This window comes from Dreissena polymorpha, chromosome 7 (assembly GCF_020536995.1).
Source record: "Dreissena polymorpha isolate Duluth1 chromosome 7, UMN_Dpol_1.0, whole genome shotgun sequence".
Lineage (NCBI taxonomy): Eukaryota > Metazoa > Mollusca > Bivalvia > Myida > Dreissenidae > Dreissena > Dreissena polymorpha.
The window spans coordinates 10,118,364-10,144,563 of NC_068361.1; the positions used below are offsets into that span (position 1 = coordinate 10,118,364).

At 34.8% G+C, this 26,200-nt stretch overlaps 1 protein-coding gene across 1 annotated transcript in view; it reads right to left on the minus strand.

The window, feature by feature from the left end:
- The window catches only part of LOC127838471 (NADPH-dependent diflavin oxidoreductase 1-like), a 31,707-nt gene extending 7,853 nt beyond the window's left edge, over positions 1-23,854 (minus strand). Inside the window, 12 exon segments of the mRNA XM_052366255.1 lie at positions 1-177; positions 810-917; positions 1,676-1,723; positions 3,188-3,357; positions 5,794-5,915; positions 8,858-9,073; positions 10,293-10,394; positions 12,600-12,698; positions 14,152-14,249; positions 15,578-15,655; positions 21,535-21,703; positions 23,700-23,854. Coding sequence (XP_052222215.1) covers positions 1-177; positions 810-917; positions 1,676-1,723; positions 3,188-3,357; positions 5,794-5,915; positions 8,858-9,073; positions 10,293-10,394; positions 12,600-12,698; positions 14,152-14,249; positions 15,578-15,655; positions 21,535-21,672 — 1,356 coding nt within the window. The 5' untranslated portion in view covers positions 21,673-21,703; positions 23,700-23,854.
- Positions 23,855-26,200: the final 2,346 nt, after the last annotated feature.

Here is a 26,200-nt window from a genome sequence, read left to right on the forward strand (position 1 = left end):
CACCTCTGGTTCCCGTGGAAACACGATGGTTCCCTTCTTCACCCAGACAGGAACTCTGGTACTGGTTCCAGGCTCAAGAGAAGACAACCATGTTGAGCAGACGCCTCTTCGCGGGGCCTGAATGCGAGTCTTGTACTTAACCACTGCCACCAGCAGCTGTATTTCATCGGGGTGTGCCTGAGTGTTTTTAAATGCAAATGCTTTAAACAATTACATTGTCCTTAATAATTAATATTTTAGACGATTTTATCTGAAATTCTCACTTAGGTACAGTTATTATTATAGTAGCAGAAGATAATGTTAGTACTTAATTGGTTAAAAAGCTGTTTCACTCTTTCAGTGCTGGAGCCGAATTTTGAAGGCCTTTGCAAACAGTTTGGATCCAGATGAGACGCCACAGAACGTGGCGTCTCATCAGGATCCAAACTGTTTGCTATTCTTATAGTATTCTTTGAAAAAAATCGTAGAAAATGCTAATTTTAGAAATTCAGCAGACAACATTTTAGCAGATGACAAATTTCCCAGCATGCAAAGGGTTATACATTACTGCCATAGGAAACTAGGCTTAATGTATGACTGTACGCAAAGTGTCGTCCCAGATTAGCATGTGCAGTCTGCACAGGCTAATAAGGGACCAGACTTTTTAAATTGTAGGGTATTTTTCGTTTAAAGGAAGTCACTTCTAAACAAAAAATACAGTTTAGGTGGAAAGTGTCGTCCCTGATTAGCCTCTGCCAACTGCACAGGCTAATCTGGGCTGACAATTTATGCACATGATTTAAGCCCTGTTTTCCCAAAACGAGGCTCACCTTTAAAGATGATGCTATAGAGAAGGACCGTGGCTGCAGTACAGGTATCAGGTCTAGGAGGTAGGCAAACGGAATATTGGGGCTTGTTTTTGGGAAGTCGTGTAGAACCTGACGAAAATATTGATCAATGAGTTCACTTGCAATTTTTTTAATTTTTCAGTCTGGCTCTGTGAAAACAAGGTTAATGCATTTTCGTAGTGTCATTCAACATTAGCGAGTGCAGTCCACACAGGCTTATCAGGGACGACACTTTCACTTGTATTGTCTTTTTAATTTCAAGTCTCTCCAAAGGGAAATCCTGTTTAGACAGAAAGTGTCGATCCTGATTTGCCTGTACAGACTGCAGATTGAGGCTAATCTAGAAAAATACTTTACGCACATGCATTAGCATTAAGCCTCATTTTCCCAGAGCGAAGGTCATTGTTTTGTCCTAAGAGCGTTGATATCATTCTCAAATTAAGACAGTAAACATAAAATTAAGTGATCATTTTATACTATTTATGCACTCAATGCCACAAACAAAACTGGCTTATTTTTTGTTGTTGTAAAATGATGCAATACACCAAACTGTTGAAGTACCTCAGATATACCTCATTTATGTAAATAACTAACCATCTTGATAAGCTATGTTGAGGTATAAAGATTATATGGTCAGTGTCTTTGAATGAAGGTTGATGGGTTGATGAAAATTGTTTATATCCAAAATTTAAACATAAAAAGATAAATAATTAAGATTGAAAAGTTATCAGTCGAAAGAACGTACGTGATTGCGGATTTACAACCAATCTTTTCCTTTCAAATTAGCTGACAGATGGTTTCTTTCTTTACATTTATTTAGCGGAAGGATAAAAAAAGTAAGTTTTTACCTCCAGAAGTGTTCTTCTCCCTCTGTTGCAATATGAAAAGAGCTCCTCCTGGAAAACAAATAAAAGTCATGTTCTGGGAAAACATGGCATAATGCATGTGCCTAAAGTGTCGTCCCAGATAAGCCTGTGCAATTGGCACAGGCTACTCAATGACAACATCTTCCACATCTTTTTTTAAGTCTTTACTAAATGAAAATCTAATCTAGGCAGAAAATCTCATATAGGCAGCAAGTGTTGTACCTGATTAGCCTGTGAAGACTGCACAGGCTATTCTAGGATAATACTTAACACACATGTATTAAGCCCCATTTTTCAAGAGCATGGCTCTTTTTTTTTATTTACTGTTTTTTAGGATCATCAATGTAAAACTATCCACTTAACAGTACAAAAGACACATGTGTACATAGGGCACAGATCTTATTTATAAATCTTACAAATCAGAATTCAGAATGATTGTTGCTTGGTCATGAAATAAAATTAAATACAAGAGCACCGCATAACGGGCGCAAATGCTCGGCTGCTGGTGCAGTTTTGAATAAATGAAAGCTTTTCAGATTTTTTTCTTTTTTTTTAGAGGTCAGAGTGACCTTGACCTTTGACTTAGTAACCCAAAAATGGGTGTGGCGTGTAGAACTCATCAAGGTGCATCTACATATTAAGTTCAAAGTTGTAGGTGGAAGCACTTTGATTTTAGAGCAAAATATCAAGGGTTTAGCATGGCGGATGCCGGACAACGAGGTGGCTATGACAATACCTCGGGTTTTCTGCGAAAACAGCTGAGCTAATAAAAAATCATTAAACAAATTCCTGATTTCCTTTTAAACCAGCCAACCAACAAACCAATGAAAAAGTGATTTCAGTGTACATCCCAACTCCTTGCAACACAAACCCTTTTAGTTGTTGCATATAAAGTCTGTAAATTCATTATTATTCGTGGGACAAGAATGTTTGTAAATTTTGTGGGTTGAACATTCCACAAATTTAACACATCAAAAAATTACCTACGCAAATTCAAATCTTTTTTCCCAAATAATCAGATATCAACTTCGTGTGTCCATGAAAGTCTTATTTTTAAAGCACAAAATGTCATGCTGACCAATGTATAGAGGATATTTGTTGGATTCGGGGGAATATCAATATTATTTGGCAAGTGAAAATAAAAATAAATAAAAAATTCTTTGATTACGAGTGAGTTAAAATAGAAATACCACCGAATCCAACACATTTTCTTTTAATGTTATGTTTCGTCGTAGTTTTTATACATTGTAAAAATTTAAATGGAGAATTTTGCTGGAATTATCATTTCGCCAAAAAGTGACGTCATTTTACAGTAAACCACTGAAAATTATCAAAACAAAAAACTGTTATTTGTCATTGTTTGAAACAGTGAATTATCATTTAAAACAGTGAATTTCCATTTGAAACAGTAAATTATCAGTTTTAATAAACTAAAATCACTGGAAAGTAAAAAATAAAAATGATTTTTAAGTATTTAGAAAATATTCTGCTAGCCTGTCCAGTGGGAGACGTGAATTCTTGCAGTTTGTCTCTCTCAAGTTCATCTTCAGCGAAATATAGCATCATCTCGAAGAAGGATCTTCTGGGAACGCAGTTTATATCCAGGTAACTCTCCACAAGGCGTCGAACAGTGCATGGGCTTGGAAGTCGTGGGACGGAAACATCTGTCATACAAATAGGCCTTTACTCTGGAAAAACCGGGCTAAATGAATGTGTTAAAAGTGTTCTCCCAGATTAGCCTGTGTGGTCTTCACGGTCTAATCAGGGATGACACTTTCTGTCTAAAGTGGATTTACGCTAAAGAGAGTCTGATTTTAAATGAAAAATACCATAGAAGCAAAACGTTATCCCTGATTAGCCTGAGGACACTGCTAATCTGGAACAACAATTTATGCACAGACTTTAATCCAGGTTTTCCCAAAGTGAGGCTCAAGAACATACATTGGATATTTGAAAAGTTGAAGTAATTCTTTTAATATGCTTTTTCAAACTTAAATTTAATTTTCAAAGGCTCTGTTTGAAAATTGTATGAGACCATTTTATTACATGTTTAACAAAATTATGTGTTCCCTTTTAGTTCACTGATTTGTTGTTAAAAAGCACTTGAAAATGTAATAAAGATTTATTTTTTTACAACTCTTATAAACTCTGTTCCTCCTAGGATAAAGGCAATATTTTATTTACATACTTCTCAACGCCTTAGAAATGCCAGTCTTATCTGATAGGAATAAATTGGTACAACTATCAGACGAAGATACATGCAACATTTAAATTTCATGCCAAACCTGGTTTCTGACAGAACAATGTCAGACAGTGTCCTAAGTTTGACAAGCATTGTAATTATGTGTAAGCTTTGTCTGACAGATTGAACTGGTCTAGTACAGCCTGTGATTTACATCATTGTATCCAATTTGTTAAGAGTTGTTGAAGGCATTGGATACTCAACAGCTGAGAGTTTTAAATAGAACCACTTTTTATCGAATACCCCATAAAAAAAGCATGAAATTTTGTGGATTTTCAAAATTTTACTTTTTGTGAACACAAAATTCTTTGATTTCTGATTTTGGAAAATAATTATTGGAATTTGCTTCAATCATTTTCTGATGTGTTTGTGTGCAATTTCTTTGATTGGTTAATCCAGGAAAGCAACAAATAAAAGATCCCAACAAATGTTATGAATACAGTAATAAATTGTACAGTAGTGGGCAAAATTTCAGTTTGTAATATGTGTCAGTTGATCATAAATCTGGATGAGATGATTATTTTTAATTTCCTTAAATATGCTCATAAAATAAAGTTTAGATCAAAATAATTGATTGTTGGACAAGAAAATGGTAAACAAGAGATGTGTTTGTCAGAAACACAATGCCCCCTATTGTGCTGCTTTGAATCCATATATTTAACCTTTGACCTTGAAGGATGACCTTGACCTTGACCTTTCACCACTAAAAATGTGCAGCTCCATGAGATACACATGCATGCCAAGTATCAAGTTGCTATCTTCAATAATTCAAAAGTTATCGCAAAACTTTAACCAAGGTTAAAGTTTTAGGTTAAAGTTTTGATGACAGACAGACAGAATGACAGACAGGCCAAAAACAATATACCCCCGATCATTCAATCCGGGGGCATAAAAAGTGGTGTCTCAAACAACAGACCAAAAGAATAATATTATTTTGACAGTGGACAAAACTTTATTAAAGTTGAGCATCAAACTGTTGTATTTGTTTTAATTAACCAACTTAACCATGTATAATGTGCAACATTGTATAACATGCACTCAATTTTTAAATACTAAATATGGGGGAAAAAATTTATAATCAAGAAACTCGCCAAAAATAAAACTGCAAAACTGGAGTCATTTTACTTTTTATCCTTGTTTGGTCATGTGCCTGAAACATTGATCAGTGTAACTGAATGGATTACTGTTATTTTAAATTCAAAATATTATTAGATTTATGATAATTAGCTTTGGTTTAGTGGCACAATAATTTTGACAAATGTATAGATAATTCCCTGGAGATCATGAGGGGTCCTTAAATGTGTGCTTTTGTCATTGTTTGTCATTGTCGTTTGTCATTGCGCAAGTATTCTGCTTTACATATTGAATTGGAATGCCTTACAATCCCCCTTTTACGGAGATTGAAATAATTATTCATTTGCTGTGCAGTAAATATATTTGTATGTCAAATAATACTGTCCCATAAACAAGTCTGAAATTTGTCTACAGCAATTGTGTTTGCCCTGTTGTGAAAAAAAGTGCGTGAAAAAACATGATATTGGGAAAAGTCATGAAGTAATCAGATTGGAAAATGGGTGTATTGGATTTGTTGCTAACAAATACATCAAAATTGATAAGGAAGTGTTGTCAAGCTATCAATATTATTTAAAATTAGGTTCAAGCCATAGGGCTGCATAGGGAAATGACTGAAATTTTGCATTTAATTTACCGCCTATTTTTTTTTGTTTTTTACCTTCAATTGTTTTGTTTTTTTCATAGAACAATTGGGAAATTGTTATTTTTTTCCCTCATTGGGAAAGCCGTTATCTGGTACTATATAAAGAAGGAATAAAATTGCTGATTTCTAAAACCTATTTACCACTATCATTTGGATGCAGTATAAAGGACTCCTCAGGATTCAAGTTCATGTATTCCATGAAATCGGCCACGGTGTCAGGCATGTTCTGTGGGCACACAACGGCAACATCTCCTGGGCAGTAGCTAGACAAATAGGAGAACATAAACAAAACTCAAAAATAACAAAACTTTACCAAACAGACATTATACATAGATTACAGGTGAGTAGCTAGGAAAATATGAGAACATGAACAAAACTTCACAATTACAAATAGAAAAGATTTTTTTACATATATCATAGCTAGGGTAAAACGAAAAAATAAACAAAACTTCAAATTAAGTTTACCAAACGGACAAGAAATAGATTTAATTCGGAACTCACACGCTGTGGGTTTTTCCGATTTCTGAGCGCGTGTGGGAGATACATACATTGTCATTAATACAGTAATGACCAGTAATGTCGATATCTGATTTGCTTCCCGTTCAGTAGAGGATAATAAGTATTTAAACGATAGAAGTGTTTCTTTTAGGAAATGTCAAAATTCTAGTATTTTGTTATTATTACTATTACTATTATTATTAATAATTACACATAACAAATCTAACACTGAAATACATGCATGTCAGACTTTAAATACAGAATTAAAGTCTAAATACACCGTTCAGATGTACAGCCACCTAAACGAATGGGTCCAGTAGCTAACATCCTAAAAATACATGAAAAACAGACTTTGTCAGCTGTATGGTAATGAAGGAACCTATACAAATGGCTTGACATATGCAATATTCCTTCTGAAAAACATTATTCATCTTCTTGTTTTTTCGGCATGCTTTTTAGATATAGCAAATAAAAGTAATGTTTGGTAAAGCTCGTTAGTTATGTGCCTTCTAATCTTAAGGTCTTAGTCTTTAGCGAATCATTTTCTTTACTTTTCAGATAAGATTAAAGAAAAGCATCACAATAGAGCTATATCAATAGACATATAGATACCTAACTGATATGGAACGATATATTAGTTCTAGTACTACGAATGGACTGAGGATAGTAAGGTTTTTGTTGTTTGGTACATGTCTGTATGATTTTAAATATATCTGAATAGTATAATATATATATATACGATAGAGTATAGTTTCATTGACAAACTTCCATTAAAACTGTATGCTCAGGCCTACGCACAGTATATGCAATGACATAGTTACCTGACCGCAGCTGTTTACATGTACATGCAGCATTATATCGTGTTACATAGTACGTTTGTATTCTTAAAAATTAAACACGATCGAGATTAGTTCATCTACAGAAAAATGATTAAATCATGGTATTTTTAACAACTATAACGAACGTTTGAGCAGAAAAGGTGGTGTTTACTATTCAGCTATAAGAGAAATAATTGATTCACTCTCTTTTAAAATATGCTAGTCAGCTTTTGTTTGTACCTACAGCGCTTGCTCAAATATCGGAAAAACCCAGACTGGAGAGTTCCGAATAACAACTATTGTTTGTATAAAGGTCATAGGAAAATAGGAGAAAACATACAAAACTTAAAAAACACAAAAGTATACCAAACAGATATTGTACATAGCAAGATTAATATGAAAATAGGAGAAATTAAACAAAATGTTGGCAAGGAAAATAGGAAAATAGGAGAAAATAAACAAAACTTCACAATCAGTTTACTAAACAGACACGAATTTTCTGTAAATAGATCATAGTGGAGTAGACAGGATAGCTTTGATACTGTAGGAATAAAGTGGACCTAAACACAAACCTTAACCAAATTTTCAATTTTCTAAGTATAAAAAGGGCACATAATTCTGTCAAAATGCCAGTCAGAGTTACATTACTTTGCCTGCACAGTCCCCTTATGATAGTTAGCAAGTGTTGCAAGTATGAAAGCAATAGCTTTGATACTTAAGGAATAAAATGGACCTAAACACAAAACTTAACCAAAATTTTCAATTTTATAAGTATAAAAAGGGCACATAATTCTGTCAAAATGCACGCCAGAGTAATCTAACTTTGCCTGCCCAGTCCCCTCATGATAGTAAGTAAGTGTACCAAGTTTTAATGCAATAGCGTTGATACTTTCTGAGAAAAGTGGACCTAAACGCAAAACTTAACCGGACGCCAACGCCGACACCAAGGTGATGACAATAGCTCATTTTTTTTCTTTCAAAAAATAGATGAGCTAAAAACAGTAGGGCCATGGTTACCATGGATTTTCCTTTTGAATACAGGTCTTTACCATTTCAATTGATAATCTTATTAAATTAAAATAATTAATATTCAATCTAAAATTAAGTCAGCAGGTGCCAGTAAATTATGTACAAATACAATTCCAACATAATACCTCCATCAAAACTTTATATAATTTAGCAAAAACTTGTTTCCTCTATTTTTTGCAACAATGTCCATAACCTTTATCCTACTGACCCAAGATGCAATTGCAAGTTAAATCTATACGACAGCAACATTCATAAAACATTCCAGTGTAATGCTTCCCTCTGAACACAAGCTATTAAGCAGGTACAACGGTTATACTCTTAGTATAAATGACCCTGAGCTTATCAAGACAGGCCCCAAATGAAATCCCTTGGTAGATCTGCAGGTAATCTACCTTCATAAACGATTTCTGACCAACACCTCATTGCAAAATTAAGTTATATTTTCAAACAGTAACCTTGACCTTGACATGACCATCCTGACTACCAATACCAAGCTCAGTATAATTTGTTCTACCTATACACAAAAGATGCATGCACAATCTCCAACCACATTTTATTAAGTTCACGGAACCTGTTAACCTTTTCTTAGTAACAGTGACCTTTACCTTGACCCGGCTAGAACTGAATACCATTCCAAGGCAGATCTACTTTTAAGATTGTTATAAGCAAAGTGTAAGTAAGATTTATTAATGCAAACAAATGGCATTGAGCCAAAAACCATCTGTCAACATGTTGAATTTATTTTACTTTAATTATCTTTTAATGTTAATTAGTTTGTAAATGATTATGAAAACTATAAAAACTGTCTGACATGTCTACTCGACATATGACTTTCACAAAGTTTTTATTTCTGTTTTAACCTGATATTAGATCCTGATATGTCCAGCCTAATAAGCCTTGTGTCCTGAAAATGTTCTTCACTGGTTACCCGCTCATTGGAGATCAACCTGGCAGGAAATGGCTTTGCTGGGAACCAAATTGGCATGCTTGATGGTGAGGAGGTTTCTTCAGAAGACAGTTCAAACGGTTTCAATCTATTAGAATCAATGAATTCTGCCCTAAATCTGGATTCAGGTCTGTAAAATACAAAAAGGATCATACAATTAACCACTAGAAAATTTAAACATGAAATCAAGTTATTTATAGAAATATGAATATATTACTAAAAGTAGACTAGGTATTAATATCTTACCTGTATTACCCAACATTATTCATGTATGTGCAAGAAAAAGATTGTCAAAATGTGTTGCATAACTATTAACAACTGAAAGTATCAACACCCTTAAAAATAAATGAATGCGGTTTTGAAATGGTTTAAGTTCTAATGAAAGTAAATTATTATTTTTCTGAATAGTACTTTGTTTTTAAGCAATTCATTTAATTATTCCATTGTTCAAAAACCCTTGGTGCATATGGGATATACAAATTACTGCTGTTTTTTAAACATACCTACACAATTTTCTTCATACAATTTCCAGCAATTGTATTTATAGAAACAATAAAATTAATAATGACCAAATTGTTATTCTTGTACCAATTTAATGCTTTTTTAAGTTTGCTCATTTTGATACCCATTCATTCAAAATGATTTCTGCAAATTAAGATTTGTTTACAGTTCTTGGGAAATGAGGCTTAAAAAGACAACAGCATTAGTCACATCCAAAAGTAATCAGTAAGATCAGTAATGCATACACACCAGACTCATGTTTATGGATCGTTTCTTAAACATTTTTTGATTTTGTGTTGTTAATCAACAAATAAACAATAGTTAAGAGTTCTGACACTAATGAATTAACCCATTGCCACTCAGAAGCAAAGTGAAAATGGCTATGTGCAAACAGCATAAAACGGGAACAGCCTGCGAGTAACTCACAGTCTGTTCCGGTTTAATGCAGTTTGATGCTCACAAGTATCTAAGGTGTCTTTAATTAAATGTAACTTTCTAAGGGACTAAAACATGTGTCAAAGTACATATCTAAGTGGTGAAGGGTTAATTAAACCATGAGATTAAATAACCAATACTGTTTGAGTATTAACCTTTTACCAAATAGATACATATTTTGACACACATGGAGTCACTTAGAAATTTAAATTTAATTAAAGACTTTTCTTACAAGATTCAAGTTCTATAGGCTTCACACCCAACCCTTAGATTCTGCTGATCTTCTGCAGCAAACAGCATAAAACCAAAACAGACTGCGAGTTACTCGCAGGCTGTTCTGGTTTTTTGCTGTTTGAACATAGCCATTTTCACTTTGCTTCTGAGTGGGAAAGGATCAAGATACATTAATTTACCTCACACTTGTGGGAATAATCTGTAGGTTGTCAGGCAAGGGGTAGATAACCAGGAGTTGTGTAAATAATTTCTCCATCCAAGGGTAGACAACTGCGTCTGCACTAGAAATAAAAGGTTGGAAAAGGGGAATGTATTTACTAACATCAATGTGTTTGGCTTTACAATATGACACAATTTTCATTGTTTTAGCAATTTATTTCCTTATTTAAAACCGTTTTTATGAAAAAAGACCTCAACATAAATAAGCCTGCGCCTTTAAGATTTGAATAACATACAGTACAATTATTTAAATTTGTTTGCACAAAATTTCTTGGTTCTTCAAAAAATGACTTTCATCAACACCTAAATTTTCAGATTTCTGACTTTGGGTGTAATTGAGAATGAATACATTTTTTGTGTGAATTTGTCTATTATATAGAGATTCAAGAAAACTGTTGTTACCTAAATAATATTATCTACACTGGTCTTCGTTTATAAAATTTAAGCAACTTTTGACTACTTTGAATAGGAAGATATTAATTAACCTAGCTTAATTTACCCAAATGGCCTTTGATCTAAGATCTATCATCTAGTCACAATTAGTATTAATTAAGTATATATGTACATTGTATATATGATTCGTGTTCTTTTTAGTTATTGTTGTTTTTGTGTGTGTAGTTTTATGGCAACCAATGTCACCATGATTGACCTAGTTTACATGTATGTTGTCTACAAGATGATTTCACTTTTCATATGTCATTATGGTAAACATTCCTATAACCATTAATTCATTATTATTTCATGCCCATTTTATATAAACCATACTTTCCATCATCATGATGTATAAGCATTTATTTAAACTGCTATTACATTTCTTATGTATGTTGTTTGGCTATGTACTTATGTATTTGCCAATAAAATTGACTTGACTTGATTTTGGAGAAAAAAGAATAGAAATTCAAGTCCCTTATTTTTGTATGTGACGAAATATACAAAATTAGATGTCTTATGAATAATACTGATTTTATAGTATCTGAATTTTTCTGAACTTTGTAAAAACTGCTCTTGGCTCATATTGAAGAATATCTTTAAAACTGCAATGTTTCACAAGTGCTTTAATGTCCATTTTATCGCTTTATTTAACAAGGGTAATCGCTGAATAAATCAGCATTGGTATGCGAAAACTAAAAAAGTCTTGATTGGGAAAATGGGTCTTAATGCAAGTAAGTAAAGTGTCGTCCCAGATAAGCCTGTGCTGACTTTAAGCACATCTATTAAGCCCTTTTTTTCCAGAGTGAGGTACAAATATTTGGAAACTGATCTAGTATTCTCTCAATAACAAAATGCTCGATCTAACTCACCCCAGGTCATGCTGATCATCAGCTAGCCCCACGTCAATGAGAGGTGTACAGCTCAACTGTCTAACTTACCCCATGTCATGCTGATCATCAGCTAGCCCCAAATCAATGAGAGGTGTACTGCTCAACTATCTAACTCACCCCATGTCATGCTGATCATCAGCTAGCCCCACGTCAATGAGAGGGGTACTGCTCAACTGTCTAACTCACCCCAGGTCATGCTGATTATCAGCTAGCCCCACATCAATGAGAGGGGTACTGCTCAACTGTCTAACTCACCCCAGGTCATGCTGATCATCAGCTAGCCCCATGTCAATGAGAGGTGTACTGCTCAACTGTCTAACTCATCCCAGGTCATGCTGATCATCAGCTAGCCCCACATCAATGAGAGGGGTACTGCTCAACTGTCTAACTCACCCCATGTCATACTGATCATCAGCTAGCCCCACGTCAATGAGAGGTGTACTGCTCAACTGTCTAACTCACCCCATGTCATACTGATCATCAGCTAGCCCCACATCAATGAGAGGTGTACTGCACAACTGTCTAACTCATTCCATGTCATGCTGATCATCAGCTAGCCCCACATCAATGACAGGTGTACTGCACAACTGTCTAACTCACCCCATGTCATGCTGATCATAAGCTAGCCCCATGTCAATGAGAGGTGTACTGCTCAACTGTCTAACTCACCCCATGTCATGCTGATCATCAGCTAGCCCCACATCAATGAGAGGTGTACTGCTCAACTGTCTAACTCACCCCATGTCATGCTGATCATCAGCTAGCCCCAGGTCAATGAGAGGTGTACTGCTCAACTGTCTAACTCACCCCATGTCATGCTGATCATCAGCTAGCCCCATGTCAATGAGAGGTGTACTGCTCAACTGTCTAACTCAGCCCATGTCATGCTGATCATCAGCTAGCCCCAGGTCAATGAGAGGTGTACTGCTCAACTGTCTAACTCACCCCAGGTCATGCTGATCATCAGCTAGCCCCACGTCAAGGAGAGGGGTACTGCTCAACTGTTCCAGACGCCTGTGAAGCTTCTTCGCAACAAAATTGAACCTGGATAACAAATAATGAGCTACATATAGGCCTCTAAATGGGAAAACGGGGCTTAATACATCAGGGCTTACTTTGCCATTTGCCTAATTAGCCAATGGCTACAAATAAGGAAATTTGGCTACATAAAATTCCATTTGGCTACAAGGTTTTCTACATTCACCCATAAAATATCTTAAATAATAAAAATTAAGACATAAAAAGGTAAATTTAGCAACAGAAATTTATGAGCCAGATCTCTGATACATATATGTAAAGTGTCATCAAAGATTAGCATATGAAGTCTGTTTAAAGTATGTCCTTGTGGCCAAAAAAAACAGTTAAGGGGTAAAGTGTACTACCTGATTAGCCTGTGCAGATTCACATCTATAGCTACCTCTACCATGATGAATGTATCATCTATCCAAATGTCATCTATTTATCCCAACATAAGAAAATTGCATTAACAGATTTGTTTAACTAACTTGGCATTTGGATTCAACATAATGAAACATACTTGTTTTAAGTTTGGAATAAGAAGATTCTCTGCATCATACTTGATAATGAAAAGCAATCAATCTATTGGCCTAACATTTACATTAATAAATAAAACAAACTTAATGGATATTATAATTTGTCTAAGACACATGAAGATTTTTACAATTAATTTGTCCTTGAATCAATGGATAATTCTTTGCCAGTGTGTTGTCAAAGTCCCACTAATACGATACTTAGTTTCCCCTTTATAACCTTTAAATACTCTTCATGATTTAAGCTGAATATAAAATAATCAAATGATTGTTAGTTTGGACCCAATTATTATTTCTTTGGACCCAATGATTCTTTCTTTGGCCCTACTGATTCTTACTATGACCCCAAGGAATCATACTTTCAACCCAATGATAACTACTTTGGATTCAATTATTCTGTTTTTGGACTCAATGATTCTTCATTTGGCCCCAATTAATCCTACTTTGGACCTAATGATAATAACTTTGGACTCAGTGATTCTTTCTTTCGCCCCAATGATTCTTACTTTTGCCCCAATAAATCTTACTTTGGACCCAATGATTCTTACTTTGTACTCAATGATTCTTACTTTGGCCCCAATGATTCTTACTTTTGCCCCAATAAATCTTACTTTGGACACAATGATTCTTACTTTGGACACAATGATTCTTACTTTTGCCCCAATAAATCTTACTTTGGACCCAATGCTTCTTACTTTGGACCCTATGATTCTTACTTTTGCCCCAATAAATCTTACTTTGGACCCAATGATTCTTACTTTTGCCCCAATGATTCTTACTTTTGCCCCAATAAATCTTACTTTGGACCCAATGATTCTTACTTTGGACCCAATGATTCTTACTTTTGCCCCAATAAATCTTAATTTGGACCCAATGATTCTTACTTTGGACCCAATGATTCTTACTTTGGACACAATGATTCTTACTTTTACCCCAATGATTCTTACTTAAGATAGGAAGAGTCTCCTAGTCCAAGAACGGCGTGTTGAAGTTGACACAGCGAGTCCCTCGGTAAGTTACGACGCAGTATGAACTTCCAGAAACACTGAAATAGTGTATGGAAATGTTAGTTTTTCAATGTGCAACCTGCTGAAATGAAACATATTTTTCGTAGCTTTATGGCTTAAACCTTAGTAAATGTAATATTGAAAAATTGACAACTCTTAGTTATCAATTTTAAAGAATTTGTGAGCGAAAAAATCTAACCAATTTCCCAAAGTGAAGACTTCACAACAAAAATTTACCTAATTTCAGGGTTTTTCGCACAAATTTTTCCAAATTGGGTTGGTACCAGTACTTATCCCAATCTGGCAAATTGCTGTGACATGTCAAGCGGCTGATAAAGGCATGTCACAGCCAATTAACTTTTTACCACTCAGAAGCAATGGCTAAATGCAACCAGCCAGGGCTCCCTCTAGCTCAACATTTTCTGTAGCCAAATTTACCTTTTTATGTCTTTATTCTTATTATTTGGGATCTTTTATGGGTGATAATGTATAACACCTGGTTGCCAAATAAAATTTTGTGTAGCCGAATTTCCTTATTTGTAGACATTGACTAATTTGGTGAATGGCAGAGTATACAACCAGAACATCCTTTTAGTTATTTGCAGTCTGTTCCGTATACAAGGGTTTGAAATGAAGGCTCTAAAACTTGAATCTAGTAAGAAGGGTCTTAAATTTTATTTGATTTTATAAGAGACTACAAATGTGTCAATATGCCTATCTGAGGGGTTCAGAGTTAAGCGTTGTTGGAATACTATCGCTGATTGAGATTGGTTATCAGCAACAAAGTTCAAGATTGGATTAGATGAGCCACTTTATGGGAAAACAGGGCTTAATGCATGTGGTCAAAGTGTCATCCCAGACTAGCCTGTGCAGTCAAAACAGGCTAATCCTGGACGACATTTTCCATCTGAAATGGAATTTTGCTAAGATGAAATTTCCTTTAAACCACCATTCAATACAAGTTGCTTGTATGGAATGGTGCTTTAAAGAAAGTTTCATCTTAGCAAAATTCCAGTTTAGCTTGAAGCGAGCAGTCTGGCCCTTTGAGCCCTGGAACCAGAATTTGAAGGCCTTTGCAAACAGTTTGGATCCAGATGAGACGCCACAAAACGTGGCGTCTCATCAGGATCCAAACTGTTTGCTATTCTGATAGTATTCTTTGAAAAAAAATCGAAGTAAATGCTAAATTTAGAAATTTAGCAGACAACATTTTAGCAGACGACAAATTTCCTAGCATGCAAAGGGCTAGTACCTGATAAGCATGTGTAAACTGCAAGGCTTATCCGGGGCAACACTAACGCACTTGCATTAAGCCCTGTTTTCCAAAAAGCGAGGCTTATATATAGTATTTAGCTATAACTTGTACCGTCATATTGTCTGGAGGATCGCCCTGGCCTGCCGTTGAGCACACAAATATGGCAGTCGTTTCACTGACGAGATTTGCCTGAAAAAAAGTAGGTTGATGCATGTCTTGCATTAACAAATGTTTCGGGGTTTGCATACATTTTTGAAAACTGGCAGGAAAACTTAATAAACACTGAATTTAAATGTTTTGTTCATAATATTTAATGGTTTTGACCCGACTGTACAATTCAAGTCCTGATCATTTCAGAAACGAAACAAGGGCTGTTTGTAAAACATGCATGCCCCCCATATGGGCTGTCCGTTGTAGTGGCAGCCATTGTGTGAATACGTTTTTTGTCACGGTGACCTTGACCTTTGACCTAGTGACCTGGAAATCAATAGAGCTGCAACGATTCACCAACAGTTCGATTCGATTCGATTTCGATTTCAGACACTCCGATACTGATTTTTTCGATTCGATTCATCTTCAAACCTAGTTTTATCATATATTCACTCGTATGCCTCAAAATTAACATTTCTGTTCAAATGTGATTTCAATAAAACACATATAAAAGAATAGCAAATTAGGACTCAATTTTAATTTTAAAACTTCTGACTAGATTACACAATAATATAAAAAATAAATAAATAATCATAAAAACGTATCTGGAATCAGTTGAATGGTAGTAGAGCAAAGTCGGGTAATTTCGACACCTTAAGAGTAAAATTTGATTTAGTCCTGATGTGTCGAAATTACCCTCCAAGTGCCCAAACTAAATGAAAAACACCGTTTTGACTTGTTGATATTTGCTAACGAACGTTATTATCGTTGCCGGCATAATTCAAAACTTCAAGCGATTTAACTAAATGCGGCGGAGTGTAATTTCGACAGTAAGCGGCTAATTTCGACAGTCAGCGGCTAATTTCGACACTTGTCTTTGTATTAATTTTCAACAACTGTTTTAATCAGTTATTTACATTGTATGTCTCAATTGATAGAATTTCACGATCTCTTTAATGTCTAGTGTTAATTAGGCTCGATTGTTCATTGTCGGCTCGGGTACTGCTAACATTTACCCCGGGTACATTGAAGTATACTTACATGTACCCCGGGTACGGTAAATATACTTAAACGTACCCGGTCGAAATTAGACTGTACCCGAGTTTTATTCCCGCCCTAAATCAGATGTCGTAAAACGCGCTACCGATTACCGTTATTACGAAACAAACTTCTGTTATTTGTTTTTATAAACTGCATCAACATGCTTTTTGAGTATGGATTCCGATAATATAGAGGCAATTTAACAGAAAATTGACATAAATATGAACATAATTAATCTAAAAAAAATAGCCGACGACGACCGATTTAGCGTAAAAATTCCCGGGTAGATTTTAGTATATTTACCGTACCCGGGGTACATGTAAGTATACTTAAGCGTACCCGGGGTATATGTAAGTAGTACCCGAGCCGAAAATGACCAATCGATTGTTAATAAGGTTGTGGTGGTTTAGTGGATGTGATGTCCGCCTAGCGATCAGGAGAGAGTGTTTTAATAAGTCGTAGGCTTTCCATGCAGTGGAGCTTTAATAAATAGGATTATACTAAATTAATTTGCAAATCAGAGAATTATAAATAAATTGCATTTAGAGTCCGTATTGTGCTCCCACTTGACTCAATATACAGTACAGACACCGTGTACTTAAACAAACGCCACTCGCCGTAATGTTCATCTCACTGTTAGCTTACCAATATGAACCCCGCGATAGGTGTTCAGATCAAATGTCGCGGGGGCCGTTTGCCATAGACTAACACCGCGAATCACCGCGGACCCATAATATCTACCGCGGTGATCATCGTGTTCGCTAAATATAATTGAACATAAACGTATTGAATTGATCCCTTTAATTTAAGAGTGATAATGAATAAATAAATTCTATTTTAATGTACATGCTGGTCGAAAGGATGTGATAAGTATTTAAAATATATTGGCGACAATAAAACGCCTCCGATACATATGTTTCAACTGTATCTATCGAATACATGCAACTTCTCCCTTCTTTAATTATCCATTACTCGATAATCCCATATACGCCCGATTTCCGTTTTTAAAGCAAATTATCTGAGGGAAATATAGACGATAAGAGTGCTCAAGAATGCCTTAAACATAAACGTTCGCAATTTTCGAAAGTATCAAATGAATTTCGGCATATGATTCTATTTAAAGGTTTGATGAACTGCATGTAAGCCCCTAAACAATACAGTTGTATTCCAACATGCGAAAATCATCTTACACGGTTTGCACGCGCCGGGTACAGCTATTTTCGGTTAGCAACTTCTAGATAAAATAAATGAATTTCTTTGTCCTGATAAAAAGCGCGCGAAAATTGGCGTGGGTGTATTTATTTGTAAATACAAATTTCGTAGCGGGTACAACATTGTGATCATTTGATTTCCATTAAAAGTTTCGTTGTGAATTTCAACTAAAGTTGAAATATCTCGCGATATATTTGGCATTGCCATTAAGAGTTAATAGTATTGATCATCTAAACGCTTTATTTACGTTTCCGACGTTATGTACTGTACAAATTTAAGTGCATACGTGTGCACATACTTATAACATCTACATGTAGTACACGTGTATATGATTTTCTTTTGTACATGTACATTTAAAACGCGTGAATGACCCTTGCAGACAGGTGTTTACGGTGGTTGCGCAGCATCCGAGGTGATCACAGGTGATCCAATTAACGATATAATTAAGTAAAAAAAATACATTTTCATTAATCAATAACCTTCACAATCTTTAAATAGCTCTAATTTTATACAATCTGCTTGAAAAGATATAGAGAGAGCTAAATATAATATTCAATAAGCTGCGTCAACTATTTAAAGAGTAATTTTATTCAACGAATCTATCTTTCCATATGCGCTGGGAATGCTTGAAAACATTTGGAGTGTCGGAATTACCCACCATCGTATAAAATCGGAGGATAATTTCGACACCCCACAAATCATAGTTTAACAAACGATTTGCACTATTCAAACACAAATACAGGTCAAGTGAAACAAATTTTATACTAGAACTTGTACAAATACCAGAAATACAGCGAAATCCTGAAGGGACGTAATTGACAATTATGTAACCTCTCTTAGCGAAGCTCATAACGCTAAAAAAATTCTCTAAGTAATATAATGTACGTATTTTAAATGACTCACTTACATGCAATTAGCGAGACGTTTGATAGAGAGATGTTATCTGGTGACGTCACAACACCAACTACGTCACATTTTACAACGAAATCATACGGGATGATGATGATTTAAGACTGGTCTGATAAATACTGTGAAAAGTGTCGAAATTAGACGACTGTCGGAATTACCCGACATTGCGCTACTATCATTACACCTTTACCCAAAACCGCTATAAGCATGTCTACCACTGTGCCATGACAGCATAACCTGTTACCTGTATGACAAATCATATTTTTTAATAAACTTAACAAAACTCCAACAGAAAAAGAACTACTTTTCTGGCTGGCGACTTGAGTAGTTGCACTTGTGCGACCTCTTTGTCTTGCTAAATTAACGCTATGTTTGCGTTTGACATATTGCATTAAATTAGATTAGTGGTTGAGCCGGACTTAGCGTACGCCACATCCGTGAAGCACAGTTTACACTTAGCTTTATTGGTAGGGCTACCATCCCGAAACCCAAAATACTGCCACACTTTTGATTTTAGCTTCTTAGCCGCATCTGATAATTTCAATTTGTAGGCAACAACTTGTTCAGCCATTTTGACGCTTTTTACGAAAGTAGACCGTAACGGGATTATTGATTGGATGACTAAAGTAATAAGCAACCAATCGCGCGTGTCGTAATTACAGGTAAACATAAAACCTACACCTCCCTGTATCAATAGTCAGAATACAGCGCGCTTTACGTATCTATGTATATATATATGTATATATTTTAAAGAATCGAATCGAATTTGGTAGGTTTGGTATCGTAATCGAATCGAAGCATTTCGAATCGATTTTCGATGAATCGGATCGAATCGTTGCAGCTCTAGAAATCAATAGGGGTCATCTGTGAGTCACGATCAATGTACCTATGAAGTGTCATGATCCTAGGCAAAAGCGTTCTTGAGTTATCATCCGAAAATCATTTTACTATTTCGGGTCACCGTGACCTTGACCTTGTGACCTCAAAATCAACAGGGGTCATCTGCGAGTCATGATCAATCTACCTGTGAAGTTTCATGATCCTAGGCATATGCATTCTTGAGTTATCATCCGAAAACCATTTTACTATTTCGGGTCACAGTGACCTTGACCTTTGACCTAGTAACCTAAAAATCAATAGGGGTCATCTGCGAGTCATGATCAATCTACCCATGAAGTTTCATGATCCTAGGCGTATGCATTCTTGAGTTATCATCCGGAAACCATTTTACTATTTTGGGTCACCGTAACCTTGACCTTTGACCTAGTGACCTCAAAATCAACAGGGGTCATCTGCGAGTCATGATCAATCTACCCATGAAGTTTCATGATCCTAGGCGTATGCTTTCTTGAGTTATCATTCAAAAACCATTTTACTATTTCAGGTCACCGTGACCTTGACCTTTGACCTAGTGACCTCAAAATCAATAGGGGTCATCTGCGAGTCATGATCAATGTACTTATGAAGTTTCATGATCCTAGGCCCAAGCGTTCTTGAGTTATCGTCTGACAACCACCTGGTGGACGGACCGACCGACAGGCCGACATGAGCAAAGCAATATACCCCCTCTTCTTCGAAGGGGGGCATAATAAAGTAGAAATATCAGGTTAACTTAAATGTTTGTTTTCAATTTTTATAATTAGGTGTTTATTAGCCAAATCAATTCAGTGATAAATATAAAAATGTTTATAAAACTTTAAAACAAATGAGCGTTTCTGTCAATCTAACCTTTTTGTTGTAATTCAAACATGATCAAACTTACATCACAGCAATTTTGGAAGTGCTGAATCAAATTTTGGGAGTAAATAGAACTTGATGCAAAGCCCATGTTCGGAAATAATTCGCTCCAAAATTTCCAACTTTTGATGACAAATTTCAGAAACTGCAGCCTTGGGAGCATCAAAACTCCCGTTCCTCCCCACCAAAAAACATGCTTAATTTCAAATAAGTAGAACTTTGAAGTAAGAAGAAAAATAGTACTTAAATGCATAATCTAATAAAAAATAATTCATGTTTACAAAAGGTTTTCAAATCACTTTACAATAAATTACATTGAGAGAAAAACATGAAGAGAAAGAGTAAAATTGTATTCTTCTTCTTTGTAGTGTCAGTTATTTCTATATATCACCGTTATTTTGGAATTTATTAACTAGTTCTGTTAAAAATGTGTGAATAATCTTTTTTTTTTTTTACTTTTTTCACATTATATGTTGTTGTTTTATTCAACAATCGATTCAGAAGACTTAAGTAAATGGCGTGCCATGTTTTATTGCCATTTTAATACCAATATTGGAAGAACCTTTTCAGTTTTGAGACTATAATTTCCATCGGAAACTTGACAAAAACTTTGAGGCTTTTTTTCCTTCTTTAGCAAGGGCCTTATATAAGCCCCTTCCCCCAAGAGAAAGGCCCCTCCCCCTAAGAGAATTTCTTTAAAATGATTCAATTTCCCCATATTTCAAGCTTACTTTGGGAAATTTTTTCCCCTTTTTCAGTTTTGCCAATATTGTTTTCCCCAAAATGGAAAGACAGGCCCTTTCCCCAAATCAAGAAAAAAGCCCTGTCCCTCTAGTGATAAAGGGCCATAACTCTGGTCATGAAATGTCTACTTACAAAACTGTATTATCAAGGGCCATAACTCTCAAAAACATAAATCTTCTTACAACACTGTACATTTAAAGGGCTCTGGTCTTAAATCTACGTGCAAGATTTTAAGTATAAAGGGAAATAACTCTGGTCTTAAAATGTCTACTTACAACATTGTATGTATCAAGGGCCATAACTCTGGTCTTGAAATGTCTGCGCTTAGCTTCCCTGCCAAGCTTTTCGGCCACATCCTGTGCTGTGCCTGTTTGGCTTCCGTAGAGAATTAAAAGCTTGCGGTCTTGTTTCATGGCATGCAGATCTGATTTCCCACGAATACAACTGAAATTGAATATCAAAGTGTTATATAAAATTCTTTTTTTTAATTAAGGATCATGGAATTAGATACTTATCTGTGTTATTCCTGTCACATTTTTTAGATATAGCATGTATATAGTTTTGCATATTACATGAGTTTTTATTTGTCATAAGTTTTTCTATAATTAATAAACTATTTTCAGTCTGAAAATTTAGTGATTTATTAAAACACTCCTAATTGATGGTCTGACTTAGGCAGGATAGAAAAAGAGGTGTATATACCGTAATTACTATATGTTTTCAGACACTGACTGTAAGTTTTCGGACACCCCTTTTTTTAGCAAAAATAATTATTTTTCGCAACTCTTAATTTTCGGACACACGAGTTTTCGTCCATAATTAATGTCTCTTAAGTTTTCGGACGGTATATTTTACAGCGCTATTTTACCAAATTTCGGTCCTGTTTTCGATATCTAATGACACTTAGATCATGGGTTTTACAACCAGATTAACATCATAAAACATGGCAGGTGCATGCCTGACGGCAACGGACCATTTCATTTACGTTATTGGGTAAATAACCTTGTAAACCGGTATTAAACAATGGTTTTGCCCGATAGCATAAGCGTTATGACAATTTCCAGGGGTAGTGCCAATTAACAGTTCAATTATCTACCGCAATGGTACTACCCCTTCTCATTAAAATAACTTTGACAAATACTTAACGCTTCAAAGTGGGATGCACCCTATTGCAAGTTTTACAAACAATGGAAGGTGTTGGACAACAACTATCGGAAATGAACAAACAAAGAATTCATAGTTTGCTTTTTTATTGCGTTAATTACAGGTTCATACTAGCTAGTATCGGTACATCACATGCTAATCTTTGAACTCGTTGGTCAATGTACAACCTTGTATTAACTTTCTGACAAATAAATTAAGCATTTAAAATTATTTAAAAAGCAGCACAAACATATATAACTGTAATTTATACTATACAGCATGGTTCTTTACAAGCGCGTGCTATTACCGGTAGTCGTTGATACAATTGACGCTATTTTCGGACACTTTAATTTTCGACTCTAAGTTTTTGGACACCTGTATTTTCTGAATATTTTTTGTATCCAAGTTTTCGGACACGAAAAAAATAATTATTTTTAAGTGTCCGAAAACATAGAGTAATTACGGTAGTCAGGTTTTTTTTATCTGATTTTGTGGAAAGGGCCTGGCTTTTTTTTAGGGGAAACAAGAGCTGTCCATACAGGATGACTTATGCCCCCTATAAACGCTTGATAAAAGCTATGAGCTTTTTTCGAAACCTAAATGCAAAGTGTGACGGAAAGACAGACAGACAGATGGACAGACGGACAGACAGAGTGAGACAGACGGACAGTCCAATCACTATATGCCGTCTTTTCTTCCAAAAGGGGGCATAAAAATCGCGCAAAACGCCGGATTTTGGGGATAAATTTTTCGTAATATTTCCCTTAGGAACGATTTATGTTTATAATTAAAGCGATGATAAAAGTAATTTTGAGCAGAAATTAACTTTTTCAAGGCTTTTTTACATGAAATTAGCACTTTTCAAGCACTTTTTCTACATCAACCTTTGTTCAAGGGCTTTTCAAGCCTAGGACTTGTTTTCAAGCACTTTTCAAGCCCTGTGCGAACTCTTAAGCATGCGTTTGAAATGTAAACAAATGCAGGGTTCGAAAAGAGTCGAGGTTCGAGAAGAGGTACTTAAGTTAAATGATAATATTTGCAAAAGGCCATTTTTTTGCTTTTGCTACTTGTGATATGGTGTTTAAAAGAACGATATCCGACAATAATGTGACACGGACCTTTGCTAGTTTGTCACCTTAATTTACCACCACCTACTTTCAAAGTCAGTAGTTGCGAAAACATGTGACAAAAGTAACTTACACATTCACAGTTACTTACATATAGAAAACATAAGTTATTTGACATTGAAGAACAATATATAAGTTGTCAAAAAAGAATCAAAAACACGATCGTTTACCTGATATCTTTGAAAAATTATGTATCGCTATGACAGATATCCCTTCGCCGATTGAGTGTTATGCATATTCGATTTATCATAATAATTAGTAAAACCGGTTAGGTTGTATAAACTAATCGATTACAATGCTTCCCAGGTTACATATCAGTCAAATCTAAAACCGATACCTGTAGCGTAAAATCTGCAAGACCCGTAAAATCTGCAGGTTCCGGTTCCGGTCTTGAATATTTTAATGCTCGGCTCCGTAAAAAATGCAAGACCCGAAAAAACTGCAATGATTATATAAAAAATGAAGATTGTGAATTGGCCGATATTCGTTTCTACAGGATTGAGCAAAAAAAGTTAATTTTCTCCAGATAACAAGTATGACATTTTTATTGAATAATACATCCAGATGGCTAAGAGCCCAAGTGGACAAAGTAAGCTTACAGAGTTTACAAACGTAACAGTTATGATTAAACAAAGTACTAAATAACTTGAATTGCTACAATACACACATATACTAATAAATGTATAATAATACATACGTCAAATTGTGATTAGGCAGGGACCTAATTCTTATTGTAAAGGTCCCTAGATTAGGCTCATAATCTCATTAAGAACACCAATATATCGAATTTATTGTATTGAACATATAATTATTAGATCTAAATATGAACAATTGTTATTATTATAATACTTTCTACATAACGAAGGTGGCACAATTCAGTCGTGCATGTGTTAGTTGTATACAAAGCAGTATGTGAATGTTTGAGAAAAGAAGAAACATACTTCAAGTTAGTTGTGACGAAAAATACATATTAATTATAGCTCACGCATGTTACAATAGCATAAGCCATTGCTTGCCACCTATACGAAACGAAAATAAAGGTCGCCAAAAGGCTCCTGTCGCAGTAAAATATTTATTGAAAATGATATTTTGACATGGTTTTTGCAGATAGACAAACACGCAAAACTTAATGTATTGAAATAATAACGTTTGATATTTAATAACAAGCATTTTATATAAGCAGACCATCTACGAAATAAAAATATTGATGGCCCGAACGCCATTAAATATGCGATATAAAATGTTGCATTTGTGCGTACAGTATCGTAATCTTATAGTCGTTGTTCTATTTAGTACATTACATTTCTACATATAATACAACCATTTTGTCGACGAAAGCATTAATAAATAGGCAATATATTGTTATATAATCTTCGTTGAAAAGACAATAACGGCAATTGTTAAAAGACATTGAAATACATTTTTGACAGTACATTTTTAAATAACCGTTCAACACGTATATTGATCAACATGGAACATTTGTATTACTACCCTTACTAATAATGTTATATATATTTAACAAACATCAAATGTATATGTAAATTATGTTTATGTTCTATATGTCATACAGCAGTTTATTATTTAGACCGTTAGGAATCATAGTTTTTAATTTGTGTATCCAATATGTTTCTTTACATAAACGGTCTAGATTGTTTTGAACAACATCAATTGGTACAAAGGAGAAATCTGATAAAGTGCAATCATTGTCAGTAGATCCAAAATGTGTAGCACTTTATCAGATTTCTCCTTTGTACCAATTGATGTTGTTCAAAACAATCTAGACCGTTTATGTAAAGAAACATATTGGATGCACAAATTAAAAACTATGATTCCTAACGGTCTAAATAATAAACTGCTGTATGACATATAGAACATAAACATAATTTACATATACATTTGATGTTTGTCTATTACTATGTTTTTTTTTTATAAATTATCTTATTACTAATAGACTGTTGTATCAGCAATGATCCATCTCTGTATTATGTATTATGTAATATGATGTACTATATATTTTTCCGCCAAACGACGTTACGTTATTGTATGACGTTGACGTCACTTCCTTTGTATTTGTTTATATTAATGTACTACTGATGAAGGCTATGGCCGAAACATGTTTAGTACCAGAAACATTTAAATAAACAGTGACGTGTTTGTACGATTTATTTAATTTTAATATATATTTAACCGCATAATTTGTGCAGCATTGTTTTATTTTCCATTGTTAATAATTCATTAAATTTGATAATGTTAGGTCTTTTTTGTAATAAGTGGTATATACTGCGATCGTTATTCTGAAAACACCCTACACACTTATTTTGTCAATTTACCAACACGTGAAAAGATCCCTTTAACGTGGTAAAACCACATCCAAAACAATGAATTGCTATTAAATGACATGCAACACATGTATCGGTAGATTTATGGGCATAATAATGCTTTTATGTTTCATGTATTTATTCGTCCAGATCAATAGATCAAATTAAACAAAAGTTTGTTGGTTGTAATTGCTTAATTCTTAACAGCACCTGATCATTATCTTCTTCGTAATGTGTGTATGTAATTTGAAGTTCATGAGGTCCTTTCCGAGACAGGGGCTACATTATATGGCCCGGAGTGTGGCCCAGCACTCCTGCCTAATTAACTTAATAGACTCTCGAACGTTTTGGAC